General features: G+C 40.8%; 1 protein-coding gene across 1 annotated transcript; it reads left to right on the forward strand.

The window, feature by feature from the left end:
• The first annotated feature begins 1737 nt into the window (after positions 1 to 1737).
• Positions 1738 to 22348, forward strand: LOC140277531 (metal transporter CNNM3-like). Its single transcript, XM_072372597.1, is given in 12 exon segments — positions 1738 to 1750; positions 1753 to 2459; positions 2561 to 2895; positions 4765 to 4941; positions 5614 to 5771; positions 7340 to 7483; positions 7560 to 7718; positions 8832 to 9001; positions 13505 to 13601; positions 13934 to 14064; positions 15129 to 15255; positions 21980 to 22348. Coding segments are annotated over 12 exon segments (2262 nt in total). The 5' UTR covers positions 1738 to 1743; the 3' UTR covers positions 22030 to 22348.
• The last annotated feature ends 4475 nt before the right edge of the window (positions 22349 to 26823 follow it).

The following is a 26823-nucleotide window of genomic DNA, read 5'->3' on the forward strand; positions in this document are numbered from 1 at the left end:
AGTGAGGGAGAAAGTGGGCAACCCTTTCTTGTACCTCTCTGCAGACTTGAAGCTTGGAGAGGTTTGATCATTTGTCCTGACATACGCATTTGGGGAGCTATATAATATCCTTATCCAGTTGATGAAGTGTGACCCAAACCCAAATTTGTTTAATGCTGACATTCTTCGTGACATTCTCCAAACATCAGTTAAGATGGTTAATTTTATTAAATCACAGCCACTGCAAAGCAGACTCTTTTCCACGCGAAGCACTTCTCTTTCCCTTGGTTTTCTATTGGCAAAGTTTTAACGAGGCTCTTTGAACTGCGCGAGGAGGTCCGCATATTTTTATCAGACTGTAGTTCTCCCCTTGCTCACTATCTGAGTGAGCCAAAGTGGGTCGCGAGCCTCGCATATTTAGTCAGCATTTTTGACAAACTAAACAGCTCAAACTTGTCCCTACATGGCCCAAACACAAATGTCTTTATTCTCTCTGATAAGGTCACGGCATTTAAGAGAAAGCTGGAGCGGTGGGCTGTGCGAGTGGAAGGGGGAAGTGTTGAAATGTTCCCTGAGCTTGATGACTTTATGGAGAAAGGAATTATTGCCTCTCACCTCAGGAACCTTCTTGAAAGTTTCATTAAGTACTTCCCGAATGATGACACGCCGGAAAAGTAGGACTGGATACGCCAGCCTTTCATCACCTTTCATCAGAGCTGCAGGACGCCCTGCTCGATCTCTCCTCTGATCGCACATTACAGACTGCTTTCTCTGCACGCGCACTGGAAGAGTTCAGAGTCCAGAAAATGCATACATTTGTTTATCGCTACATACTTAAAGTATTTTGCCATTTATTTTCTAAACATTTGGCACAAAATGGAAATGAGTTGTGTTGAATCAAAAGTCTGAAATTCTCTATGATCACAAGCCTTTAGCTTTATTTTGTCTTTGTAAAGATAATAGCTTGTGCTCACAGAGAGCCTGGAAACTAATTAAGTGACAAAGGATTTGGTCAAATGCAGCTCGAAGCACTTCTTCATCAGAGGGTTGACGGTAAGGCTGTAAAAGCAACACACGAGATGAGAAAGATAAAGGTTTATCCACATAACTGCATTAAATATTAGCACCCAGAGCCTGGACCTCCGCCCAGGCATGTTAAGAAGTTTTCAGTCAAACCATCTGGTTAGAAAGCTTGATGGGTTGTAGTTTTTTTTTTTTAATCTTTTTTTATTTTTACAATGGGCCCTTATTCAGGGCATTAACCCCTAATCTTTACATGTTTTCACCACCATTCCTGGTTTCTGGTTGCCAGAGGACTTAGTGTAAATCATGTATACATGACAGAAAATGTTTGCCCTGAGGCCCCTCAGGAGGTTATTCAGGCCATGAAGACACAATGAGACTTTGTTCTATGAAGATAAAAAGGTGAATTCATTTAAGGACCATATTGAGTGAGGAGTGATTGAATTAGCATTAGATAAAGGAAAATTAAATGTCTAAAGTAGAGGGCCAGAGTTATGAATGGCTTGTTTTTATGCAGTCTAACCAGGATGGGCGTGAGCTCGTCCTCTCGTGGCTGAGAACTCGCACACTACGAGAGGGCGGCGCATTAAAAACAATAACATTCAGAATCCAGCTCCAAAATGTACGCTGCTCTCAAAACTCAACGTTAACGGTTGGTTGGTTGAGCCAAAATGGCCGCCAAGCAGCTCAGTAACCGTCTTCTCCTCCCTCGGTGGGCGGGGCTGTTGCAGAGCTAGTCACATGACCCGCGCAGAGCCAGGCTGACCAATTCCAATATGGTGGCCAGCTTGGCAGGTCTACGGTTCCTGTTGATGATATTGTTGTTCTGCGGGATCAGACACGGCGCCTGCAGTCTAGAAGCACCGCAGATCCTGGGTCTGCGACTGGAGAACCCGGTGAGTCTGGTGTGCATGAAGAATCGGATCATATCGGCGCCAGTAGGAGCCACGTTCAAGCTCCGTCTCTTCTTCGGGGCTAATCTGAATGGAAGCTGGCCGCGGGTGGCGTTCGCAGGGGCGGTTGGTGATGCACCCGACCCGTGCGGAGAGGAGTCCAACCGCCAGGAATCCGCTTTCCAGGTGACGGAGGAGTTCACCCAAGATGAGGATTATAGCGGGCTGCTAACGGTCGAGGTTAAGCGGAGGAGCAGCGCAGCGGGCAGCGTCCAGAGCTACCACCACCTGTGCGTGCTGAGCGGGGGGAAGTGGGCATCCGTGGGCCCGGACAGACTGCGGATAAACACCGACAGTGGTCTGACCGCAGACTACATCCCGCCGTGGGGTCTGGCCGTGCTGATTGTGTTGTTGCTGCTGGTCTGCGGGCTGCTGAGGACGATAAACCTGAGCCTGCTGTGGCTGGACCCTTTGGAGCTTTACGTGTTTCACAGTTGCGGATCCGAGGAGGAGAAACGAGCCGCCAAGCGCCTGGAGCCTATCCGGAGGAGAGGGAACTTCTTGGTGAGTTTCTGTGAGCATGTGGGAGACCCACAAACCAGCAGGGACGGAGGTGGGAGAGCTCTTGTGTTTTCTTCATGCCAACACGTCTCTTTTCCATCCAGACATGTTCGCTGCTGTTCCTCTGCGCGGTGGGACACTCGGTTCTGGGCGTGCTCCTGTACCGGGCGCTGGGCTCCATCGTCTCCGCGGTGTTCACCAGCGGCTTCCTCGTCTTCTTCCTGGCCGAGCTGGCTCCTCACATCCTGTGCTCTGGTTACGGCTTCCACCTGGCGCCTGCTCTGACCTGGCTGGCCCAGGTTTGCATGCTGCTCACCTTCCCCCTGTCCTGCCCTCTGGGGCTGATCCTGGATCTGGGCCTCAGGAGGGACATCAGCACCTGTGGGATCAGAGAAAGGGCCATGGAAATGATCCGCACGAGCGTCAATGACCCTTACAGGTAACAAAGGCAATCAGAAAACCTCCACCTCTGAAAGTAAACAGCAGTATATGCATTTCAAATATGAAGTTAGTGTTTTTAGCTGTTCAAACTCTACAGTGTTTGTTTTTTGCTAAAGTGTCACATTTAAAACCCTTTTATGTGTTTTTGTTAGACAACAGCACACCAATGTACAGATTTTTTTCAAATGTTCTTGGCAGAAACTGGGCTACACCTTTATTGTACGTTTTTGCTTTAAAACGTCACGTTTACATTTACAGAAGGACTCTGTGGCCGCTTTAGTTTTAAAGGGGAAGTTCATTTTTTTTTAACCTGGACCTTATTTCTGGCATAAAATACGTTCATCTACTCACCAAGAACAGTTTGGTGAAGGTCAGCGCTATAGACGCTATATTCTAGATCCGTGTATGTCCATATAACAGGAGTGAGCCGGGCACAGACAATACAGCCTCTAAATAAGGCATTAGCTGTCTTTATTTCACCAATACTTTAAGACGAATAAATGAATGAAAGTGTACTATTGCAGTGTTAGTTCAGAGCTGCCACGTTGTTGTTATTGGGGGCTATCGGGGGGGCTTATCGGTGCTTTCTAGTGGGATGACTTCATCGACGCGCATCACTGCAGCACAGCTCAGTTCCTCTCTCTGCTTTTGCATCCTCCTTTCCAGGAGCTCCTCATCCTTATACTCTGGTTCAAAACGGTAAGGACATCCATCGAACTCGAAGTCGTCGTCTACGTCTTCAAAATCTGATAAATATTCTGCCATGTTGCATAAAACTAGCAGTGGGAAACTCCTTGTGAAGATAGCTGACGTCATCCCACTAGACTTGACTCAGACTTGATCCAAAGAATCTGCGACGGAGTGTGAATATAACTGAAAACTTGAAACTTAAAACCAGACTTGGTATAATGCTTTGACTTTGTTAAAAAGCCTTGGGGCATGACCTCACTGAGACACAAGTTAGTCTGAAGGTTGAACTTGGATCAGACATGATAAAAATATTTATTTCTAGCTTTCTAAATAGTTTAGACTTGACTTGGACTTACTTTGAAGACATGACATGGACTAGCCCTCTGAAGACTCGAGACTTGGACTACCCCACTCAAAATATTTTAAACTGACTTGAACTAGTCACATAAAAGTTAATATTTGACTTGGATAAGGCCTCTAAAGACCTAAGACTTGAAGCAGATATTTTACAATGGCTTCTCAAGTCATTTGATGTATGATTTGACTGGGATTGATGCTTAAAAGCTTTAGGCTATACTCAAATTAAGCTCAAAAGAGCTGCCATGTGACACGGGATTCCTCCTAAAGACAAGTCCTGTAAAGACTTGAGTCTATGGTAAACTTGGTGTTGCTTGACTTGTATCAGATTGAAAAGATCCACGATTTAGCTGGGAATAGTGCTCATAAGACTTGAAATTAGTTGTGACCAAGCTTTCTTAAGACTGGAGACATGACTTGGGACCATTTCTTGAGTCATAAACCTGTCATACAAAGACTTTAGACCTGCCTTATATTGGGCCTAACTGATCTGTGTTGTAGCTTGAAATAGTGTTGATAAGACTTGGAATTAGTCTTGGATGAGTCCACTAAAGAGACTTGACTTGGACTGTTTAATGAGACATAAACTTGTCCTCCAATGACTTTAGAATTGCCTTAGACCAGGTCCTACTGATCTGTGATTGGAGCTTGGAATAGTGTCCCTCAGACTTGTAATTCGTCCTTGACCAGCCATCTTAAGACTTGAGACTGTTTCTTGAGATATAAACTTGTCCTCCAAAGACTTAAAACGGGTCCAAAAGATCTATGATGAAGGTCAACTCTCTGATTGCTGACTGTGGTCCATGTCATGTGTGCGCAGTGAGTTTGTGAAGGAGGAGTTCAGCCGCGGGATGCTTCGAACGAAGACAGTGGAGGACATTCTGACTCCTCTGAAGGACTGCTTCATGCTGCCCAGCTCGGCCGTCCTCGACTTCTCCACCATGTCTGAGATCATGCAGAGCGGATACACCCGGGTGCCCATTTATGAGGAGGAGAGGTGGGAGCAACAACACGACACTTTGCTGTGAAAGTGGTCACAAGTAATTTTAAAACCTGGACTAGGTTCAAGGTCTCAAAAAATATCCCAAACTACCAATAACAGGGGCTGCTTATTAGTTCTGGTTTATGAGTAAAAGCTTGTGTCCACACACCAGTGGGTGCTGTATTTTAAGCTTGTTCTGTGACATTTTTAGCTGCTTTTTGTGTTAAAAGAAGCTCAAAACATCCCAGAAAAACGATCATGCACGAAATAAACATTTTTCTGGAGAAATTGTAATATTTCCAAGGTTTTAGTTGAGTTCTGTTTGTCCCTCCAGAGCAATTACTGAAAAAGAATGTGAAGTTTTGGAGTAAGTCTACACTTTAAATGCTCTGAAAACGTATTTCAACAGTCTTGTTTTTATAATTTCAGAACAGATATGCACTTACTTTGGATCATCTGGTCACTTTAAAAGTTTGGGGATGTTGATAAATATTGATGATGAACAAACTTAAAAACCCAGACTCTTCGTCCTGCCAGAAAACACAGATCTGTTCAATGTTTAAACTTTTCTCTCAAACAGAAAACCTGCCACAGTTTGAACTTCCTGTTCTCATGTCTCTTCTTCTACTCTCAGCTGTGGCGTTTGGCCCCTGTTTGGTGCAGCTCATCCTCATGTGTTTGTTCCAGGTCCAACATTGTGGAAATCCTGTACGTGAAAGATCTGGCGCTGGTGGACCCGGACGACTGCACCCCCATGACGACCATCACCAAGTTCTACAACCACCCGTTGCATTTTGTCTTTAACGACACCAAACTGGACGCCATGCTGGAGGAGTTCAAAAAAGGTATAAGACACGCCAAGGCCCAGTTTGTAGATCTTTCTGGTTCCCTCTGAGAGACACCGACGTTATTAAAGGTCCTGAAGTTCTGCTGGAAGGTTGGTTTGTTTCAACTCAACCAGGAACTCCCACTTTTAATTATTTTCATTTATTTCTGGAGGACGATGACTCCGTGGAGTGGAGAAAATTTATTAACGGTATTTTTTAGCAAATTACCACTTTCACAGAGAATGGATTGAATAAAAATGCCTCAATTATAAAGAAAGACAAACCCACAGATTTGTGCATATTCTGCAAGTCTCTGGACATTTTGGTGCCTAAAGGGAACCTAAAAAAGTACTCAATAAGAAAATATCTGTTTAATTTCAAGGTCATGGATGTTTTTAACCTGCAGAAACTGTCATGCAAAGATGTGCAAGTGTTGTAGTTTGTTTATTTTAAGACAAAAGTCTTAAACCTGGTGGAGAGCAGGAGCGCAGCTGAAGGAGAAGACGGTTAAATTCAGCTCCTGATCACTTTACTAAAAAGTAAAAGATGGAGCATTTCTGTTCCAGTGGGACGGCTGACATCATGGGGGGCAGCACAGAAGCAGAAGTACGATGTAATCAAGTAATTTTGAAGCCGTTTGGCTCGCCAGCATCTGTCTGTTTGAGGAAACTTTGACTTTAATCACAGCAAAACGACCATGTTTCACCTGCTTTTATTGAATCAGTCCTGTCTTCCATCCATCCATCCATCATCTGCCGCTTATCCGGGGGTCGGGTCGCGGGGGCAGCAGCTTGAGTAGAGAAACCCAGACGTCCCTGTCCCCGGCCACTTCCTCCAGCTCTTCCGGGGGGACCCCGAGGCGTTCCCAGGCCAGCCGAGAGACATAGTCTCTCCAGCGTGTCCTGGGTCTTCCCTGGGGTCTCCTCCCAGTGGGACGTGCCCGGAACACCTCACCAGGGAGGTGTCCAGGAGGCATCCTAACCAGATGCCCGAACCACCTCATCTGACTCCTCTCAATGCGGAGGAGCAGCGGTTCTACTCCGAGCCCCTCACGGTTCTTTTTCTTTGGTGTCGTGGTTCGGTTAAACATCTTTGATAGAGAAGAACTGCTTAATCCTTGAATCCATTTTAAATGATGACTCCCGCTCTTTTATTCTGTCTTTATGTGGCACCAGAGCCACATCTTTTTACAGTTTTAACCTGTTTATTTTTTACCACGTTTTAGTAGTTTTATGTTGTCGTGTGATCTGTTAAATCTACCTTCGAGTACAAAAAAAAACTTAAAAATGTGACAATTTTCAGGTAAATTTAGCTTTTCTGTTTGTTTTTTTTCTCTGGAATTTCTTCAGATAATTTACAGATGCTTCATTTAAGGAAAGTAATTTTATTTCCAGCCAGGTGATGACTATCGGCACTAAAATTAGTTTGGTTTGTCTTAATCACAAGTAACAACGATCAGATGTATCCAAAGACATTTGCTTTGGAAACCTTCTCAGGAGGTTTTTCATCTTTATTGTATTTCTTCACATTTCCACGTAGAACCTGTTGTCCGGGTGTGTGACTCTGAGGGTTTGATGTTCACTCAGGAAACTCTCACATGGCCATTGTCCAGAAGGTGAACAACGAGGGGGAGGGAGATCCTTTCTATGAAGTGCTGGGCTTGGTCACCTTGGAGGACGTCATCGAGGAGATCATCAAGTCGGAGATCCTGGACGAGTCTGACGGCTACCGTAAGTGTCTGCGAGCGTGCTCGCCGCTGTAGCGTGTCACGATATTTTACTCAACCCTGCGTCTCGTCTCCTGCAGTGGACCGAAAGGTGAAGCGTCCCCTCACACCGCTGGAGATCCCACTGCAGCCCTGCAGCGCCCACGAGGAGTTTTCTCTGTTCAAGCCTCCAGAGGGAGAACCCAAGATCCGCACGTCACCACAGCTTCTGCTCGCCACGCACCGCTTCCTGTCCAGAGGTGCGTACTCGCACGTGTTCACGGTGTACCTCACAGGAAAAAATCAGTCATGGTTTAACAGCTCATGTGTAATGATTGTATCACTGAGGCTGAAACGTTCAGACATTTAAAACATGTAAAACATCAAACATGACTTATTTTTAATTTCTTTAAATTTAAAAGAACACGCATATATATATATATATATATATATATATATATATGTATCTCATTAAAATAAACCAAAAGAGACAAACAAGACAGAGTTAAATTAAAGGAAAATCTTCACAAAAAAAAACAGATATTAAAGATTTCAAATAAATTTCAGTTAATTTAATCATGTTTCTTCTGATCCGAACTTTTAAGATGAAAATAGTGAAATTCCTTTATTTGTAAAGCTGGAAACTTAAAATTTCCCCTGATATTTTCCAGCTTATCTTCTCTTATAACAACCAGAATAAAAATATCACTTTTCAATCAGGTGCTTAACGATGGAAACGGGTTTAAACAGTAAGAATTAAAGCAGAAAATGTTATTTAACAATAATTTCTTCAGTTCAACACAGATTAGACCAGTAAAAGGCAGTAAAATGATTGGGTAAAAGAAACCACAGTACTGGTTAAACTGGGAGGATCTAAGTAGCCGATTGGTTCATTGATTCAATGTTGGATGGTTTCTTCTATTGATTTAACTTAAAGAGAATTAATATTAAATATCTCAAATTAAAAGAGCCTAAAGACAAAATACTTTATAGTTCATAAAAATTAAGAAATATCTTCACTAAAACCCCAAAATATAAAAGATTTCAAATTAAAAAAATTCGAAACTTTCGAAGATAAAAAATGTCAAATACTTATATTCTTAAAGCTGGAAACAATGTTAACAATGAAAACAGGTTTAAACAGTAAAATTTAAAGCAGAAAATGTGATTTAACTGTAATTTCTTCAATTCAACACAGATTAGACCAATAAAGGGGTTAAAATAAACTACAAAACCTGCTCAGACTGGAAGAAAATGATAGTTTTAAGCAAATAAACCAACTCAATTAATGCTTTTTCTTTTTTTTAATGTACTGAATACTCGAGTAAATGTTCATAGTTACTTCTGAGACGATGATGTGTGACCCCCTGCAGAAGTGGAGCACTTCAGTCCGGCCCGAGTGTCCGAGAAGGTCCTGTTCCACCTACTGCGCCACCCCAGCGTCAACCAAGAGGTCCACTTCGACCACAACAACCGTCTGAGCCCAAGTCACTACCTGTACACCCGTAACCACCCGGTGGACTACTTCATCCTGCTACTGCAGGTACGAGCGCACAGCACCCAGGTTTTTATTGTTCAACTGTTGTTTTATTGTTCAATTGTTTTATTGTTCAATCAAATTAAAGTAAAACCGAACGATTTCAGTTTCCAAAAGGTCGGAAACATACCGTACTTTCCGGACTATTAGCCGCACCTGAATATAAGCCGCAGAAGCTAAATTGCATTATTTGTACATATACAAGCCGCACCTGACTATAAGCCGCAGGTTTTTTATGTTTAATTACCATATGGTTCGTGCACAGAGGGGATTGTTGGGAAAGAGGCAACTGTTTGGGGAAGCTTCTATTTATTAACATTTCAACACAAGTTGCATAACGTTTTCAACCATTTAGTGCAATAGTAGCTACAGAAGCTACAGAACATATAAAGCTACAACAACAAATAAAGTAACACTGTAACACGACAGTAAGTCTAAATTGCAGTAACACGGCTGCTTAAAAAAAACGGTTATCAGCCTACCAGAAGAGTTATTACGGTAACCCTCCTCTTCATCTTTGGTGAAGTACACGGCTGTAACCAGAAAAGTCAGGTCATTAATCCTCATCTTCGTCTTCTTCCTCCGTACTAAAACCACAAAATTCCTCATCTTCCGTGTCGGAAACAAATAGGTTCAGGGCTTCGTCAGCCACTCTCCCCTCTCTTTCGATGTCGCTCTCAAAACCAACGAACTCCTCTTCGTCACTGTCGGAATCGAACAGCCTCTGAAAGGACTCAGGTGTGGCGGCGTCCTCCTCTCCATCACGCAGCAGTCCAGCCTTTCTGAACCCGTTGGTGATTGTGGATTTTTTTACACTCCTCCACGCCATCAGGATCCACTCGCAAACTTGTGTGAAGGTGGCTTTTCTCATGCGACCCGTTTTGGTGAACGATTTATCACCCTTCGTCATCCACGCCTCCCACTGAACGCGTAGTGCCACTTTGAACGCACGATTGACACTGATGTCGAGTGGCTGCAGATGCTTCGTTGTGCCCCCAGGAATCAAAGCTGGAACAGAGTTTGTGCTCTTGATGGCTGCTTTAACCGAATCTGTTATATGCGCCCCCATACTGTCCAAAACTAGCAAAGCTTTTTTTTGCCGAAAGTATCCTCCAGGGCGTTTGACGTAGCACTCATTCAGCCACTCCTTCATTACGCTTTCCATCATCCACCCTTTCTTGTTGACTTTAAAGGAGATGCCGTTTGGGATCTTTTCTTTTGGCATTGTAGTCCTCTTAAAAATCACCATTGGCGGAAGCTTCACTCCAGATGCTGTGCAGCCAAGAACACAAGTGAAATTTGTTCGCTCGTGTCCAGTGGTTCTCAACGTGACGGACGATTCACCTTTCTTGTTAACAGTCCTAGTGAGAGGCAGGTCAAATGTTAATGGCACTTCATCCATATTTATGATCTGGTCCGGTCCGAATGCGTATTCCTCTATCTTTCTTTGTGTGAATTCGCCAAAGTTTGTTATTTTTTCCTGGTAGTCGGGAGGGAGTTGCTGGCACACAGTCGTCTGCGCCCTGATGGACAGTCCCTTTCGCTTCATAAATCGGAAACACCAGGATGGTCCACCTCTAAAATGTTCAATTTTCATTTCGGTGGCGACTGCTTTGGCCTTCAGTCGGATCTGCACGGTGGAAACACCTCGGCCGTCTGTTCTTTGTGTGTTCACCCAATCTTCGAGAACGTCTTCAAGTTCGGGCCATTTGCTTTTGTGACCTCTGAAAGCTTTTTTTGACTTTTTGCATTGAGACAATTCTTCCTGCTGGCGTCTCCAACGTCTCACCATTGACTCGTTGATTCCAAGGTTACATGCAGCGGTTCTATTTCCTTCGTTTACTGCTAAATTGACTGCCTTTAACTTAAAAACTGCATCATATGCATTTCTACGTTTGTTTTCCATAATGAGGGTGTCTCACAAACTGTCTTGCGCTCAAAATGTCTTTCTCGCTGTCGTTCTGTCTCGTACCACTCCGGTAGAAGTCTGCTTCCGGAGGACCTCCCGTGCGCGCGGCTACTTGTGTGTTGAAGCAAATGTGACGTCAACATGGTGGATGGTAAAATCCATAGATTTAGGTATCCCCCTAGTGGCCTTTAGCTGTAAAAATCCATAGATAAGCCGCACTGTTATATAAGCCGCAGGGTCGAAAAATGGGGAAAAAATGGGGAAAAAGTCGCGGCTTATAGTCCGAAAAATACGGTATTTAACTCTTATATCTGCTTTAAATGTGGAGCTAATTAATGAGATAAAGGCTGTAAATAGTAACATTTCTTAGCTAAAATGTAGTTAAAACCGTTTGTGTTCATATTTATTATTTCATTCACTTAAAATCTCTTAATTCTTACACAAAAATCTGCTCTAAACTGTTTTAAATCGCTTGCTTTGATGTTAAGAAACCAGCAGCATCAGTGTTTTCTTTCATAGATTTAATGTACAACAAAGAAAACAACAGAGATGAAGGAAATAATTTGTAATAAAATGGTTTATTAGCACCTCTGATCTGTGCTTTACATTTTCTTAACAGAAAAACAAAATCATCATTTATAGTAAAAAAAAAAAAAAACTTCACTTCTTTTTTTATTCCAAATGATACAATTTGCATATTTTTTAAAAACACACAACGGTATTAAAGCACATATTACAGTGAATATCATTTAGTAACAGCAATGTATAACGAAGCATATTTTATAACAGTACAAAGTAGCTTCTGTCTTCTTCTGCTTTAACTAATAACAGTTATAGTGTTTGTAAGTAAGTTAAGACTATCGATGATGGTTTTATGATTAATTTATAATAATCATAATAATATATAAATATTAGCCTCAGATGTAGCAGCATCAGAGACATTCAAACATAAACTACAGAAACTGTGGTTCATGCATGTTAAAGAGGAGAAAAAGCACCACAGATGTGATGTTTGTTCTGAGGTGTCGATGGAGAAGAGAGGAAGTGTGGTGCTGTATGTGAGGGTGGTGCAGGCTGACGGATGAGGTCAGGCAGGAGTCTCCCTGGACGACATTGTGAGAGCCTGGAGAGGTGGAGTTATGTGTGTGGATGAAAGGTGGAGCTGTGAGGAGCATCCCTGTGAGGGGGATGATTGTGACAGAAGGATGGATACACTGAATTTTTTTTTTTGTTTTATTTAGAAAGTGCCAAATCACCTCAGAGATAAAGTCCAGTTCATTGTCATCCAAATTAGTCCAATTCATACACTGAAACTTCTCTTTGATCCAATCCCCCGTCCTGAGCGTGCACGAGCCGACTGTGGAGAGAAAAAACTCCCTTTTAACAGGAAGAAACCTCCATCAGAACCAGAACCAGGAAGGGTGGCCATCTGTCTCGACTAGCTGGGGTTTGAGAAGACAGAAAAGAGGGGACAACAAGCACCGTAACACCAGGCATACCTGCTGAGAAAGAGAAACACAAGTTAATGACAACAATAATGTCATATGAACATGGAGAGTGCAGAGGAAGGAGCGGTGCATCATGGGAGGTCCCCCAGCAGTCAAGGCCTATAGCAGCTTAACTATGGGATGTTTCAGGGTCACATGAGCCATCCCTAACTATAAGCTTTATCAAAAGGGAAAGTTTTAAACCTGATCTTAAAGGTAGAGAGGGGGTCTGCTTCCTGAAGCCAAACTGGCAGCTGGTTCCACAGAGAGGGGCCTGATAACTGAAGGCTCTGCCTCCCATTCTACTTTTAGAAACTCTGGGAACAACAAGTAAACCTGCAGTCTGAGAGCAAAGTGGGCTGCTGGGAAAATATCCACCTATGAGATCTTTAAGATATGATGGAGCTCGGTCATTAAGAGCTTTATATGTGAGGAGAAGAATCTTAAATTCTATTCTGAATTTAACAGGGAGCCAATGAAGAGAAGCTAAAACTGGAAAAACATGATCTCTCCTGTTAGTTCTCATCAGAACTCTGGCTGCAGCATTTTGGATCAGCTGGAGGCTTTTCAGAGAATATGTGGGACAGCACAATACTAATTTTTCTGCATCACTCTGAGTCAAGATGTTCCTGATTTTAACAATATTATGAAGGTGAAAGAAGGCAGTCCTAGAAATCAGTTTTTATATGCGAGTCAAAGGACAACTCCAAGGTTCCTCACTGTAGTACTAAAAGCTGAGGAAATATCATCTTTGTAATTATATAACTGGACAGAGGATGCTGAAGATGGAGCAGGAAAAGACGAGGTTCGTGGATATAGTGAAGGAGAACGTGAAGAGTCCTGGTGGGGACAGAGTGAGATGGAGGCAGATGATTTGGAGCAGCCTAAAGAAGAAGAGCCAGCAGTCCTGCCCGGTTACACCCTGTTGACTTCTTAGAGTTGCCAAATTACATACCATTTATTTATTTATTGAGAAGAAAAAACAACACAACACTTATTTTTTATTTAATTCGTAACAATAAAAACAACATTATACAGGAAATCTGTTTTAAAGAGAAGATATTTGACAGTTTTCACTTCATGTAACATATCTTTTTCTTTATTCGTCGTCAGGGCCGTGTGGAGGTGGAAATCGGCAAAGAGGGGCTGAAGTTTGAAAATGGAGCGTTTACGTACTACGGTGTGTCTGCTCTGACGCTGCCATCTTCAGGTGAGAGCACCAACTGCAGGGAGACGTGGGTTTAAAGGGAAGATACCACCTTAAACGAGATGAAACAAGCACCTTTTAGGTTTCTGTGTGTGGCGTTCCTGAAAACCTAGAGTTGACATAAGTTAGAAATTACATTCAAGGCAAGGCTGAAACTGAAGCAGGAAAACCAGTGACCTTTGCTACTGGTTTAAAGAAACACTCTATACTCTACACTCGCTATAAAGATGTAAAGTAGTAAAGATGCTGCCTCATTTTATGAGTTTAACTTTAAAACTGAGTAAACCAGTTTAATCGTGTTAATGTTTTGGGACATGTTGGTGGTGTGATTGCAGTCCACCAGTCTCCGGTGTCGACCCAGCGACACTCTCCCAGAGATCCCTTTGAGTCAACAGATGCCACCAGCCCGTCCAGCTATTGTCCAGATTACACCGTCCGAGCTCTCACTGACCTGCAGCTAATACGGGTGAGTTTCTAATCTGTATGTTTTCACATCGTGAGCCATGAAAAAGTCAAATTATAAAGTTTTTTTTTCTTTCGTACACACTTACAACATTCAAAGTGAAAACCTGTTAAATAGAGATCAGTTGATCATTATCAGGACACAGGAAACGATATACTATGTAAGCAAATTAATTTCTGTCTCCAGTTGCGCTATTTTGTCCAATAAGATAAGTCTGGGTAAAACCATGGCTAGCTAAAGGTTTGCCAGTTATGTTTTTGAAAAACTATTCTTCTATTCATCATATTTCTTTTATTCAACTTGTCATGAATTAACTAGAGAAAAACAATTCATTTTAAATGCACATTTACCACAAATACATTAAATATACTAAAAGTCAAAAGCTAATCTGTTGAGTGAGGCTATATCGCTTTAAGGTAATGAGTTTTCAAAAGGTTATTTTTGTAATTTTTCTCTTCCACTATTCCAGTCTTTTGTTAATAGATCAACGATGAGTGATATTTCTTTCTTAATTTAAATTTAAAGGCAGCCTAACCACATAGAATATAATAAACTGATGATGTAATTAGCCTAGATATTCTAGCTTGTAGCTAGTTCTGTTAATTTTCTTTCTGTGGTGTAAGTTAGGTTTTATTTTTCCTCGTTGATTTGATAATTAGTTACTCTGATTTTTAAAGCGCTTTTAAACAGGAAAAAATAAATCGTGTTGAGACAAATCTTACTCGTTAATCAATTTTTGTATAAAGTCAGAATCTGGTCTTAGTTTTGACAAACGTGTGTAATTTCTATGTTTTGGCGTCACAACACATCAAATAAACTGAAAACCAATGTACAAAGAAATAGAACAGATTAAAAGATGACAACTGCATTAATTTGGATTTCAAGGAATTTGAATCTATTATAAATTGGCTTGAATTGGACTGTATCTTGGAGTGCCTTGATATAACATTTGGTTGTATATAAATAAACTGGACAGAGAGAAGAAATTAAACATTTTAAAACTACTACAATTAAATAAATAGAGGTGATAATTTTTAATAGCTCCTTTTGCTTGGTCCATGTTGCAGGTGACACGTCTGCAGTACCTGAACGCTCTCAGGGCGTCACGTGTCGGCCAGAGTCCGGATCCTCCAGAGATCAGGATCCTGCCCAACAGTCAGATGAAACTGCTCAATGACAGAAACACCACACAAGGTAGTTTACCTCAAAACGTTGTCTGACCTGCTGGGTCTGCTGTCCCGCCGACCCCCCCCCGAACAATTTTTTGCGTTTAAGGCGCCTTTGTAGTGTTTGTAGGAATGTGCTTTTCCTGTTTGCCTTCAGCTGAACTTAATTAATTTTCTCTTTCTCTTTCTTTTCCCTCCTTGCGTGCCTCCTCTCGTCTCTGGTCCATCCAGAGTTTCCTGTAAACTTTTCCTTCTTTGATACCATTGAGAACTACTGTTAGTGTTTTTGTTTTGTTTTGCATGAGGTAAATGAGATGCTGCCTGTTACTGACTTAACAAACATCCCACGGACATGAATAATGTCCCGCTTTAGGACTGTTAAGACACTTATGTTCTCCTTTGAAATCATCTCACCTGTCTCTGTTTGACTGTAGCTACACTAGATAAACTAGTTTAAAGGAATTACAGCAATATTATACTGTTCCTAAACAAAAGAAGGCCACAGAGGGTGATGAACTATGTCCTCTGGCTTCCATATTGGAGGTTCACATCTTTCAAATGACACAACTTAAAGAATAATTCAGGTCTTACGAAGTCTGAACTTTTCAAGGCAAAAAGCTTAAATAATTTTGAATTAAATGATTTTAAGTAGCAAACATTTACTGGTTGAAATAAACATGAAGTATCCTTTGAAATATATTTAGATGATATCTTTAGCTCTTTAAAAGTCATTAAAAAAAATATATATATATTTTCCACCAAATTAAGCCTTTTTGAGGTCTTCAAGTCTGGAACTTGAAGTGTCTATGCTAAACAATTGTTTCGCTCGTTTTTTTTATAGCGTCTTATATATATTATATATAATATATATATAATATATAATATATATATATATATATAATATATATATATAATATATATATTAGAGGAAGAGCTTGTCAATTTTAGCACATTTATTACGTTTACTTTGTTAGGGGCTATGAATGGGTAGTCACTCACCTCTCGGAAACCACTCCTTGGTTACCTCTTGGTGGGCGGTCTCAGCCAAGTGCAATCAGCTAATACATGAATTGCTGTGTCCAATTGGGATTGGGTATAAAATAAGGGGTTACAGCTGGAGTGTTAGCGTTAGCCCTTGTCGTGTGAAGACCTTCTGGGGTAAAGATCTGCATGTCTACCTGCGCGTGTCCCCCGAGCAACGCCACTAAACAAGGCAACCCTGTCCTACTTACTATATCACTGACATCACCACCTGGTTGTAAAATGTGCCTCAATCCTATTCCTGTTGTCACCAGTTCACGTAGAAGGTTTCACACAACCAAACAACACCAAAACCGTAATAACCTCCAGTCTCTAAAACACACTTCCCTCTGCAACACTCCCTTGTCTGTGGGGTTGTGGAATTGCCAATCAGCAGTGAACAAAGCAGACTTCATCACTGCATATGCCAACCACCTGTCATTTGACACTCTGTCTCACACTGAGACCTCAATTAAACCCCAAAACAATGTCACCCCAGCTGCACATTTGCGCACACCATCATATATCTGGGAGAGGTGGTGGAACAGATCTGCTAATATCCAACTAATGGAAATACAACTGACTGCTACCCATAGCTAAATACAACACATTTTAATACCATGCCATCCTGGTAACTGCAGCAGTCAAAATCCACATGGTTGTCATACATCAGCCACCAGGACAACTCGCCAATTTTCTAGAGGAACAAGACACCTTGCTCTCTTCCACCCCCCAGCGCAAGATTCCCATATTGGTCCTTGGTGATATGAATACTCACCATCACAGTCCTGACTCATTAGATTTTATGACATTAATGCACTCATTTGAGCTACAACTGGACCACAGTCCTCAAACTCACAAAGCTGGCAAAGAGCTAGATCTTATTTTCTCAAGAAACTATGCCACAGAAGCCCTCTCTGTCACACCTCTGCACTTTTCTGACCGCTATTTTATCCACTTCAGAGTGAGCCTCCCAGGAATACCCACTGCTTCCATCCATTTGCAACCTGTCGCCCACCCACTTCTCCTCCCTTGTTTCCTCTGTTCTTCCAACCTTAATGAGGCCACAGAGTCCCTCTGATCTACACTGAGCTTTTGTCTGGATAGTCTGTGTTCTCTATCCACCAAACCCGCACAATGATACCCTCCAATCGCTGCGTACCAATTTTGGACCTGCAGAAAGGAAATAGCACAAATCAAAAGATCCTGCAGATCTAACAACATTCTAGCCACAACAGCCATCACTCTCATCCAGTGTCACTGATGCAAAAAAGGCTTTCCAAATTGACAAGATTCACAATAGTACTGAGACCCAGCTTCCACCTTCAAAACTCTACTTAACCCTCCACTACCTGTTACCAATCTGACAGCAGACACCTTCGCCTAATTTTTTTACTGACAAAGTGGCAGTTCAAAGCAGTTTACCAAACTGCCCACACACGAAACTTCCCAAATCAAGGGTGCCACTAACTCAGCATGAAAAAGTCCTACTGCATAATTGTCTTCATTCACCCCTCTCATTGAGAGCTGTGTATCTAAACGTCTCATATGTAGCCGTCCTACTAAATGCCCACTGGACCTGTTCCTACTAATCTATTCCAATCCATAGCTCCTACGGGAACTGCAGCACTCACACGTGATTAATGCTTCATTGACATAGGGTACATTTCCTACCAAATTCAAGCAAGCTCAGGTAACGCTGCTGCTTAAGAAACCTTCCCTGCCTCCAACTCAAGTGGAGAACTATCGGCCGGTCTCTCTCCTCTCGTTTCTTTCAAAGACCATTGAAAGGGTGGTCTTTAAGCAGGTCACAGCATACCTCTCACAAAACAACCCCCTTCACCCAACCAATCTGGCCACTCCACTGAAACAGCTCTGTTGGCTGTGACAGAAGCTTTAAAAGAAGCCAAAGCAACAGCTAAGTCCTCAGTACTCATCCTGCTCGACTTATCGGCTGCATTTGACGCAGTCAACCGTGGCATCCTTTTGTCCATACTCGCATGAGCATCACAGGGAGAGCACACTCCTAGTTTGAATCGTACCTCACTGAACGATCATTCAAAGTCTCCTGGCTTAGTCACACTTCTGCAGTGCACCGCCTCATTATATGGGGTCCCCCAAGGCTCAGTACTAGGACCTCTTCTCTTTCCCATATACGCCACCTCACTGGGCCAGATGATCCGATCACATGCCCTCTCATACCTCTGATATGCTGACGATACCCAGCTCCATCTGTCATTCCCACCTAACAGCCACAGGGTGTCAGCATGAATCTCAGACTGTCTCTCTGACATGGATGATCGTACCGCTTTGCGTTGTTAAATATAAGAAAGATCAAGTCGTACCTAACCCAACACGCCACCCAGCTCCTGGTGCAGTCTATGGTCATCTCCATCTTGACTACTGCAACACCCTCCTAACTGCTCTCCCAGCCTGTGTTGTGAAACCTCTGCAGATGGTCCAGAACACGGTGGCACGTCTGGTCTTCAATCAGCCTAAAAGAGCACACATCACCACTCTGTTCGTTGAGCTCCACTGGCTAGCCGTAGCTACTCGCATAAAAATTCAAGTCACTGATGTTAGCTTACAAAGTGCTTTATGGAATGGCTCCCATCTAACTGAATGCTCTCTTATGTAACGACTCGGTCACTCCGTTCGTCAAAAGATGGTTGTCTAGCAGTGCCTACACCACGCTCAAGACAATCTAGACTCTTTTCATGTCGTTCCACGATGGTGGAATGACTTACCGGTAAGGGAGTGTCCCTATCTGTCTTCAAGAAACTCTTGCAGACCCAGCTCTTCAGAGAGCATCTCCTACCCTAGCACTTACCCTGTACTTCCCTACCCCCTCAACTGCACTTTTTGTACATCCCTCTATGTCTGCATTCTTTTTTCTACAGTCACCTCTGACAGAGCCTGACTTGTGGTTTTCCTTCTATGTAGCTTCTTGTTAGCTTTGATGTTAGCTGTAATGTTATATCCTCATATGTCAGTCACTTTGCATAAAAGCCATCTGCTTCTTTGGCTACTTCTTTTTGCGGAATTGGTGAAGGTTTGCAAGGCCAAAATAAACTTGATAAATTTGATGATTTATCATGATGATAATAAATACTTTAGTTAAGTCACAAATAGTTAGACACTGTAAATAAGTGACAATCCAATTTAGAATAGAAAAAAATAGATCACCTTATTATTGAGTATTTATCTAATTGATTAGACTTAATGATTTAGCACCTTTCCTACAGATTAAAGTTATTTTGTGACTGACAATCTGATGGATAACACAAAGACAGTTTAAACAATGTGAGATATTATAAAACTAATTTGATATTGTGTTTGAGAAGTGAAAAATAAATAGATAAACAAGGTACCAAATAGAAAAGTAGGTAGGTTTTTAATGTTAAGAGCACTTTAACCTTGCAACTGGATAAAAACACAGGAAATACATCTAAGTGTTTTTCTGTGGTCAATGATACTCTGGCACTGATGGACTTTTCCCAGTTTGTACATCAGCTGACCACTTTGTCTGATCATCACATTTCTGTCTTGTCCCACCGAATATTTCATTGAGACAATTATTAATCACAATTTGATTCATATTTTTCATCAGTCTTCAAGCTAAAATTTTCTCTCTTTTACACTGCTGCAAAAGTCTTTTTTGGACACTTGACAAAAGTCAATCTGAAGATGTCAAGTTGTTTTTCCTTAAAATTTTACAGAATTTTTTTTGCTGGCATTATTGACAAGAATGGCAATGTGCCACTTCCATTGTTTCCAACTAAATCCATAAATCTATCGTATATATTTATATACAAGTTAGCACATACACTTAAGTGCTAAGGACACACTGTCATGCTGCTGTGGAGAGTTACGGTGTGTTTACATACATTACCTGTCATCAAAATCTGTTGTGTAATTTAATGCAGTAAAAACAGACATAATGAAGCTATTCCTCCAGTTTTACAAAAAAAAAAAAAAACAACAACAAAAAAAAAACCTCCAGCTCTATAGATAGTTACTCTATTGATCCTAGAGGGAAATAGTTTAGCAGTGTAGCTGTAAGTTAGCAGCAGATGCTAGTAAACAATGCTTTCTCATCAACAGTAATGGACCAAGCCAGAGATGTACACAGCGTAACTCGTAGTAATGCATGTGTACTGTTTAAATTACTGTTTAAATTACTTCGTTTAAACATTTTGTATATATTAACCTCATTAAACAATTGTACTTGGAGACCTACATATTTATCAGAAACATGCAGGTAATGTAATGTTATCGCACAGAGAGCGTTACGCGGCGTCCAAAGTAGCAACGACAGCGAGGAGAGGACCAGTGTTGTGTTGAAAACACACCTTATCCACACAGCTGCAGGTTGTCTGAGTAACAAAATGTAACCGTTCAACTAGAAAGCTTCAGTTAACAAAGTAATGTGGGAACAATAATGTTCATCTTTCAGAAAGTAACAGCAATAAGAAGTTGCTGTATGTCCTCTTCATTAGCTAAGCTGTTAGCGTTAGCTACTGCTAAAGGAAAAAATAAATCAACAAATAAACCATAAGGAATTATTTCTCAGATACTTCTATTTCACTGCTCTGAGGTCTGATCTCTCTTTGTGGCTCAGTTTCTTCAGTCCAGCTTTGAACTGGACCAAGTTGTTAAACAGTGGGATGAAAAGTAGTTGCTGCACATACGTTAGCTAACTCTGCTGGAACATATAGTTTATCCACTGGGCTCTTATATCCTCTGAGGCTGCTAGTAGATGTAAGATGCATGCTCTTCAGTACAGCTGACAGCAGAACATTTCCACCAGAAACTGGCTTCATCCGTCTCGCAGGGTGGATGTGAGTGGGAGGGGCTTAGTAGAGGAGATGGAGTCAACTTAAGGAGTGACTTACTTTTGAAATGAAAATCAGAACGGCTTGTTAAATGAGGAACTTTTAAACAAAGGGGAGCTAAACAAATACCAGGGTTGTGTTTATATGTTTATATAAGGGATTTTTACACAATACGTCACCTTTAAAAGGTTAACAGAAAAGAAAAGGATCACAACCTCCAATATGTCTCTGTTGGACACATGATATCACCTGAAGTGGACTAAAAAGGTGGCACAAAAAGTAATGAAAAATCTTACTGTATTTCCTCAAATAAAAACTGGGGTTCACTGAAATTCACTGCGACTTAATGAGAGTAATAAAACACAACTTCCTGTCAAGTTTTAACTCGATTAAGACTGACTGTCAAAGTAGTAGTTTAATAAATGTTTAGCCTGTTCACGACTTATTTGTCCGACTTCCTAGAACACAGCTGACATTTAAAGAAATTCTGGAGAGGGGAGTTCGGGGACTCCCATCGGAGTGAATCAACAGCTGGTTGTTTCGGATTTCATTTTGACACATCAAAATATGACATCCTACTCATTATGAGAATTAGAAGTAAAAGGCTCAATCTTTATTTAAGGAAATGCAGATTATCGATGAGTTGAAAGTAATTGTTTCATAAAGAGAAGCTTCTTCTTCTTTTTCTTCTTCTTAAACTCATCATGTTTTGTGCCATCTTTCATGTCTCCGGTTTGTTGTTCCTCCCGTTAACCTCCTTCCTCACCTTAGATTTCCAGTGTGTGCGTGTGTGTGTGTGTGTGTGTGTGTGTGTGTGTGTGTGCGCGCATTTTCATCTCTGTAATGCCCTCATTCCTCACTCACCCCAGCTCTCCTCTCATTGGTCGGATTCCACAGGTGGCAGCAGAGCCCAGGAGAGCTCCACAGAAGAGGAGGCTCATGGGTAGTGCAGTTCCATTTGTCCACTTTTTAAGTGAAAAACAAAAAAAAAAACACAATCAAACCATGTAGATTTTTTGTTTGTTTGTTTTTACTCATAAATCTATGGCTGGAACGTAGTTATTGGATCAGATTGGAGTGAGAGTGATTTTATTTAAGTAAATCCACTGCTCACGCTACACCTCTCCATCCCTCATTCCTTTATGTGATTCCAATTCAATGATTATTTTATATTTGTATGTATATAATATGTCTGTATAAATATAGATATAGAGTGACAAGAGGAGGAATGTGAACCTTTTGGAATAAATTTGTTTTCAGAATTAATTGGTAATAAAAAATGACATCTTATTTTCATCTACATCTTCAAAAACGGTCTGTTTTAACTGAAAACGTACAAATTAATTGTAGTTTTAATTTCAGATAATTTAAGTGACATCACCCCTACTGGGTGAGGAGTGGTAAAGCTTCGGTGTTTAACATTTAAGGCCTTTGCACACCAAGTCTGTGATTTTATTCCGATATAGTTGAATTAATGGTATTTTTTGTCGTCTTTTGTCAGAAAATTTGCTCCATAGCACTGAAACACAGCCTACAAAAATATGTTTTTAATTTAAATCCTTCTTTTCATTTACTATTGCATGTTTGGTAATTTAGTGACGGGCCAACACACTTTTTTTATAAGACAAACACCTGACACCCTTTCACATCTGAAGACAATCTTACTTTAGTCTTAAGTCACAGACAAAAAAAAAAATTTCCCATCATGCATCCGGTGGAAACTTAACAAGGTCAACTGATAAGTGGCTTTTTGCCTTATAGTTTCAAACCACTTTAAGACAAACAAAGAATACAGAGTTGTGACAGATTACAGCAGAACAGCTTGGCAGCGAAATAACAGCTATTTATCTCTTTTGTTTTGATTAACGTCACTTGAGGCCGTGAAGAAAATGTGGCGTAAGCTGTGGGAGACTAATGTCCGCAACAAGCAAATTACGAATATATAAAACTGTTAGATTAGTAAAACGCACTGGACTCAGTTTGCAAACTTTCTGTCTGTAATGATTTTGGGATTACGGATAAAAAAAAAAAGAAAGAAAAACGCATCGGAAAAATACGGGCTAGGTGTGCAAATTCCTTTAGACTCATCCACTAAGTTCATAACTTAGAGAATCTTTTCGTGGACATAGTGGAAGTTTATTTTTAGTGTCAAAGGTCATGAAAATAATAATCCCCATATTTTCATTACCTGACAAATAATATAAACCCAAAGATGCTGCAGGTTGCCCTCCATACCCTTCTGCCATGTTACAACCGTAGCCCTGAGAGATCAAACTAAACACTACTTCTACTGAGGGAAATTCATGTTTTCTACCACAGTTTTGGTTAGAGTGGGGGTCATTCATTGCTTTTAGATGTCACTACATCCTACACAAGGGAAACTTCAAAACAAGCTTAAAAACGTTGTGCTTCTTACTCATTTTGAAGTAAACCAACCTTTGTTATGCACATTCCTGGGCCTGAAACTAACCTTATAGCACTCAGGGGTTGAGATACCGCAGTTCATGACTTTGGTTTCCAGCCCTGCACCACAGGGGGATGGCCTCTTCAACATGATAACAAATTAATGTGTACAGCTGCACATGTGCAGGACTCACACAGAGATTTGTTTTTATGACAGTGGTGTTATATCCCACAAGTCTAGGGGGAGCCAGAGAACAAAACATTCTCCAGAGTTACTTTAGTTGCTTCCTAATTGATGTCCTTAAAGCTTATAGATGTTCATTTTGCTTTACTTCAGTTCTATATTCCACTTAATTAGTCATATTTATCTATTAACTACTTTTTAACCCTGTTTAGCTTTGTGCCAACAAAATATTGATTAAATACAAAAATTATCAATGTGTTTCCGCTAAATTACAGACTGGCCTCTGGACTCCTGATGCTAATTAGCTCTTACTGACATTAATGTTTGGGTTTCCTTTCTTTCATGATAAATGGTTAATTTATTTTAAGCAAAAACAAAACAAGAATTTGCATGGTGGTATTGGCTAAAATAATTCTTCACATTAATTTAAAAAAGCAGATCATTCCAGAGGGTTCACATACCATTTTTTCTAAGATTTTATTTAGTGGTGCCTTTCTTCCAGGTTTAGTCCTCCTCACTTAACTTGTTGCATTGTCATTCCTAATTTTCTATCCTTCTGGGTGCCAAAACTACATGTGTTTGTGTATGTGTTTTCTGATTGCATGTACTGAAGAAACTATCCGTTTGAGACACAAAAAATGCTGAAACTGTAGTAAAAAAACAAAAACAAAAAAAACAAAACAGATTTGAACATTTAATTTGTACACTGTGTAAAATATGAAGTTATTTTGTGAGATGCGAGGTACGTCCAGATTTTTATACCTTCATATGAGAAAGCTTTCACACATGAAGGTGTGTGTTTGTGTAGCTGATTGGTGGTTTATGCCATAAATAATAATATTAGGTGTAAAATTTCTAGTTTAATATGGATTGAACCTGTATTCAGACAGATGTCTGCACAAACCTGGAGTGAGTGGCTTCACTTCTGGGTAAATTAAAGACTTCTTTAGACTCGAAAGCATGGCTGAAGCTCTGTTGCACTCACCCCTGCAGCGTTTTGGGAAAACCACTCAAACAACAAGTAACAACACTAAAACTTTTAGTAGAAGTAATTGTTGATGTGTTTTTTAAATCAGCAACGAACATCTGTGGTTTACTATTGGATGTTCTGGGCCTTATGTCTAAAATGAGACCTTGGTTCCCAGCAGGATCCAACTGCCATTTGGGTTTGAATGGGAATCATGACTATAACCAGCCAACTGGCCTCACTGGGCTGAAGGGTGGTGGGTTCTCTGGTTCCTAAAGGGGGTATTCCCACCAAAGTGGTTCCAGTTCTGAAAGTATCTTACAACCAGTTCTTCATGTTTAAACAGCCAAAGCACTGGCTCCAGCTCCCAAAAAGTGGTGCCAAAGTGGCACCAACTTTAAGCTGGGCCAGAACAAAGAACTGCTTACAATGGGGGCTGGGGTGGTTATGAAGACCAACCAGATCAAGTAAAATGTTCTAATCACCTCGTTTTCCTTAATTCAAGAGAGAACGATTAAAATAATTTTTTTTTTTAAATCGAGCAGCCTTGGATGAAGCAGCAAGTGTTGCACTCGGTTTCCTACTTTTTTTCTAAATTCGGCACTTTCAACTACATTTTTAAACCACGTTTCTAACTGCGTTTTCTGAACATTGTCAGGCGTTTATAGAGCCCTCTCCAAGGCAGAGTACAAATCACGTTTGTGGCATTGTTTATAAATACCTTTTGGCGTCTGGAAATGCGATGATGCGGTGATTCACAAACAAAGACTTATGTCCAAATCAATGTTTATACGCTAGATTGGTGGTATTAGGACATTGGTTTGCAGGGAAAATGAGACAAATAGTGATTTGTAAGATTAACCGTTGCCCTAAAATAGGGAGATTCAAACATGTATTTGGTAGAAACGTTTAAAGCGAAATAATGATGTGGATCTGGAAAATCAAATCAGTTCTTAGCTCCTCATTTTATATGACCGCCTGAGCACTGGCTCCAGCACCACTTTGGTTGAAAAGGGTTAAATGAGAACTTTTTTTGGTTGAAATAAAGCATCAGTGCAGTGCAGACCCGTAGAACCAAAGTATTGGGGTTGAGGTTGAGGTTGTGTCAGGCTGAGTTTTGTTGATGAGGAAATACAACCTTAGTCTCTTCTACACCGTCACCATCCTCTTATTTTTACATGAACTTTGTAACACTGCTGGTTTGGTGTTAATCTATCATGCCTGACTAACAGTAGAATTTTACTGTTGTTGGTCATGTGGGATCTATCCTGCCATTTGAGATGAGGTGAAGGAAATCACTTTGAGACATGTAGATATATCTAGGGAAGTCTTGATTTGTTGCAATTATATCGTGATTACAAATCAAAAATTGAAACCAAGATTTTATTTGAACCTTTTTACAAAACATACCACAATAATGATAATAAGACACAGCCAAAATGAAAACTTATGCAAGAAGTTTCTTACAATGTCCGAGACTCATTCAGCTACCTGGTTATCTCCCCTGTGATTCAAAAGAAGAGCAGTTCTGTGATTTTACTTTAAGTTTTCCCCTTTTGTTATGTTATTCACATAGATTCAGAGACATTTCCCCTTTACAGTCACACCTGCTGGCTGAATGTTAAAATATCCTTTTGGTGTGCCAACATCTGCCAATGTCACAACTTGAAGATTGATGTAAATTGGGAGAAGTTTTGGTCTCTGTTGGGACTTCTGTGACCACACAAACGTCATTAACACAAATGTTAAGCATCTGTGAAAGGAGGTATGCAAACATCAGCCAGCAGGTGTCGTTAGAATGTGGACATCTGTCTGCAGGTTAATTAATTTTTTGTCTGTGACTTAAGACTAAAGTAAGATTGTCTTCAGATGTGAAAGGGTGTCAGGTGTTTGTCTTATAAAAAAAGTGTGTTGGCCCGTCACTAAATTACCAAACATGCAATAGTAAATGAAAAGAAGGATTTAAATTAAAAACATATTTTTGTACTGATTGTTACTGCCATAAAACACCAGCCAGCTGGTGTCAGTGAAGTTACCATGGAAACTCCCCTCTGCAGGTGCTCTTTGAATGGAAACATTTGCCAGCAGCTCACACTAAGGCCAGAAATATACTTGTGCATGTTCTTAGAAATTAACACAATGTGTTCACAAGCTACAAAATGTAGGTGACCTGTAAAGCCAAATTTA

Source organism: Leuresthes tenuis, unplaced genomic scaffold (assembly GCF_036924035.1).
Source record: "Leuresthes tenuis unplaced genomic scaffold, fLeuTen1.0.hap1 SCAF_19, whole genome shotgun sequence".
Lineage (NCBI taxonomy): Eukaryota > Metazoa > Chordata > Actinopteri > Atheriniformes > Atherinopsidae > Leuresthes > Leuresthes tenuis.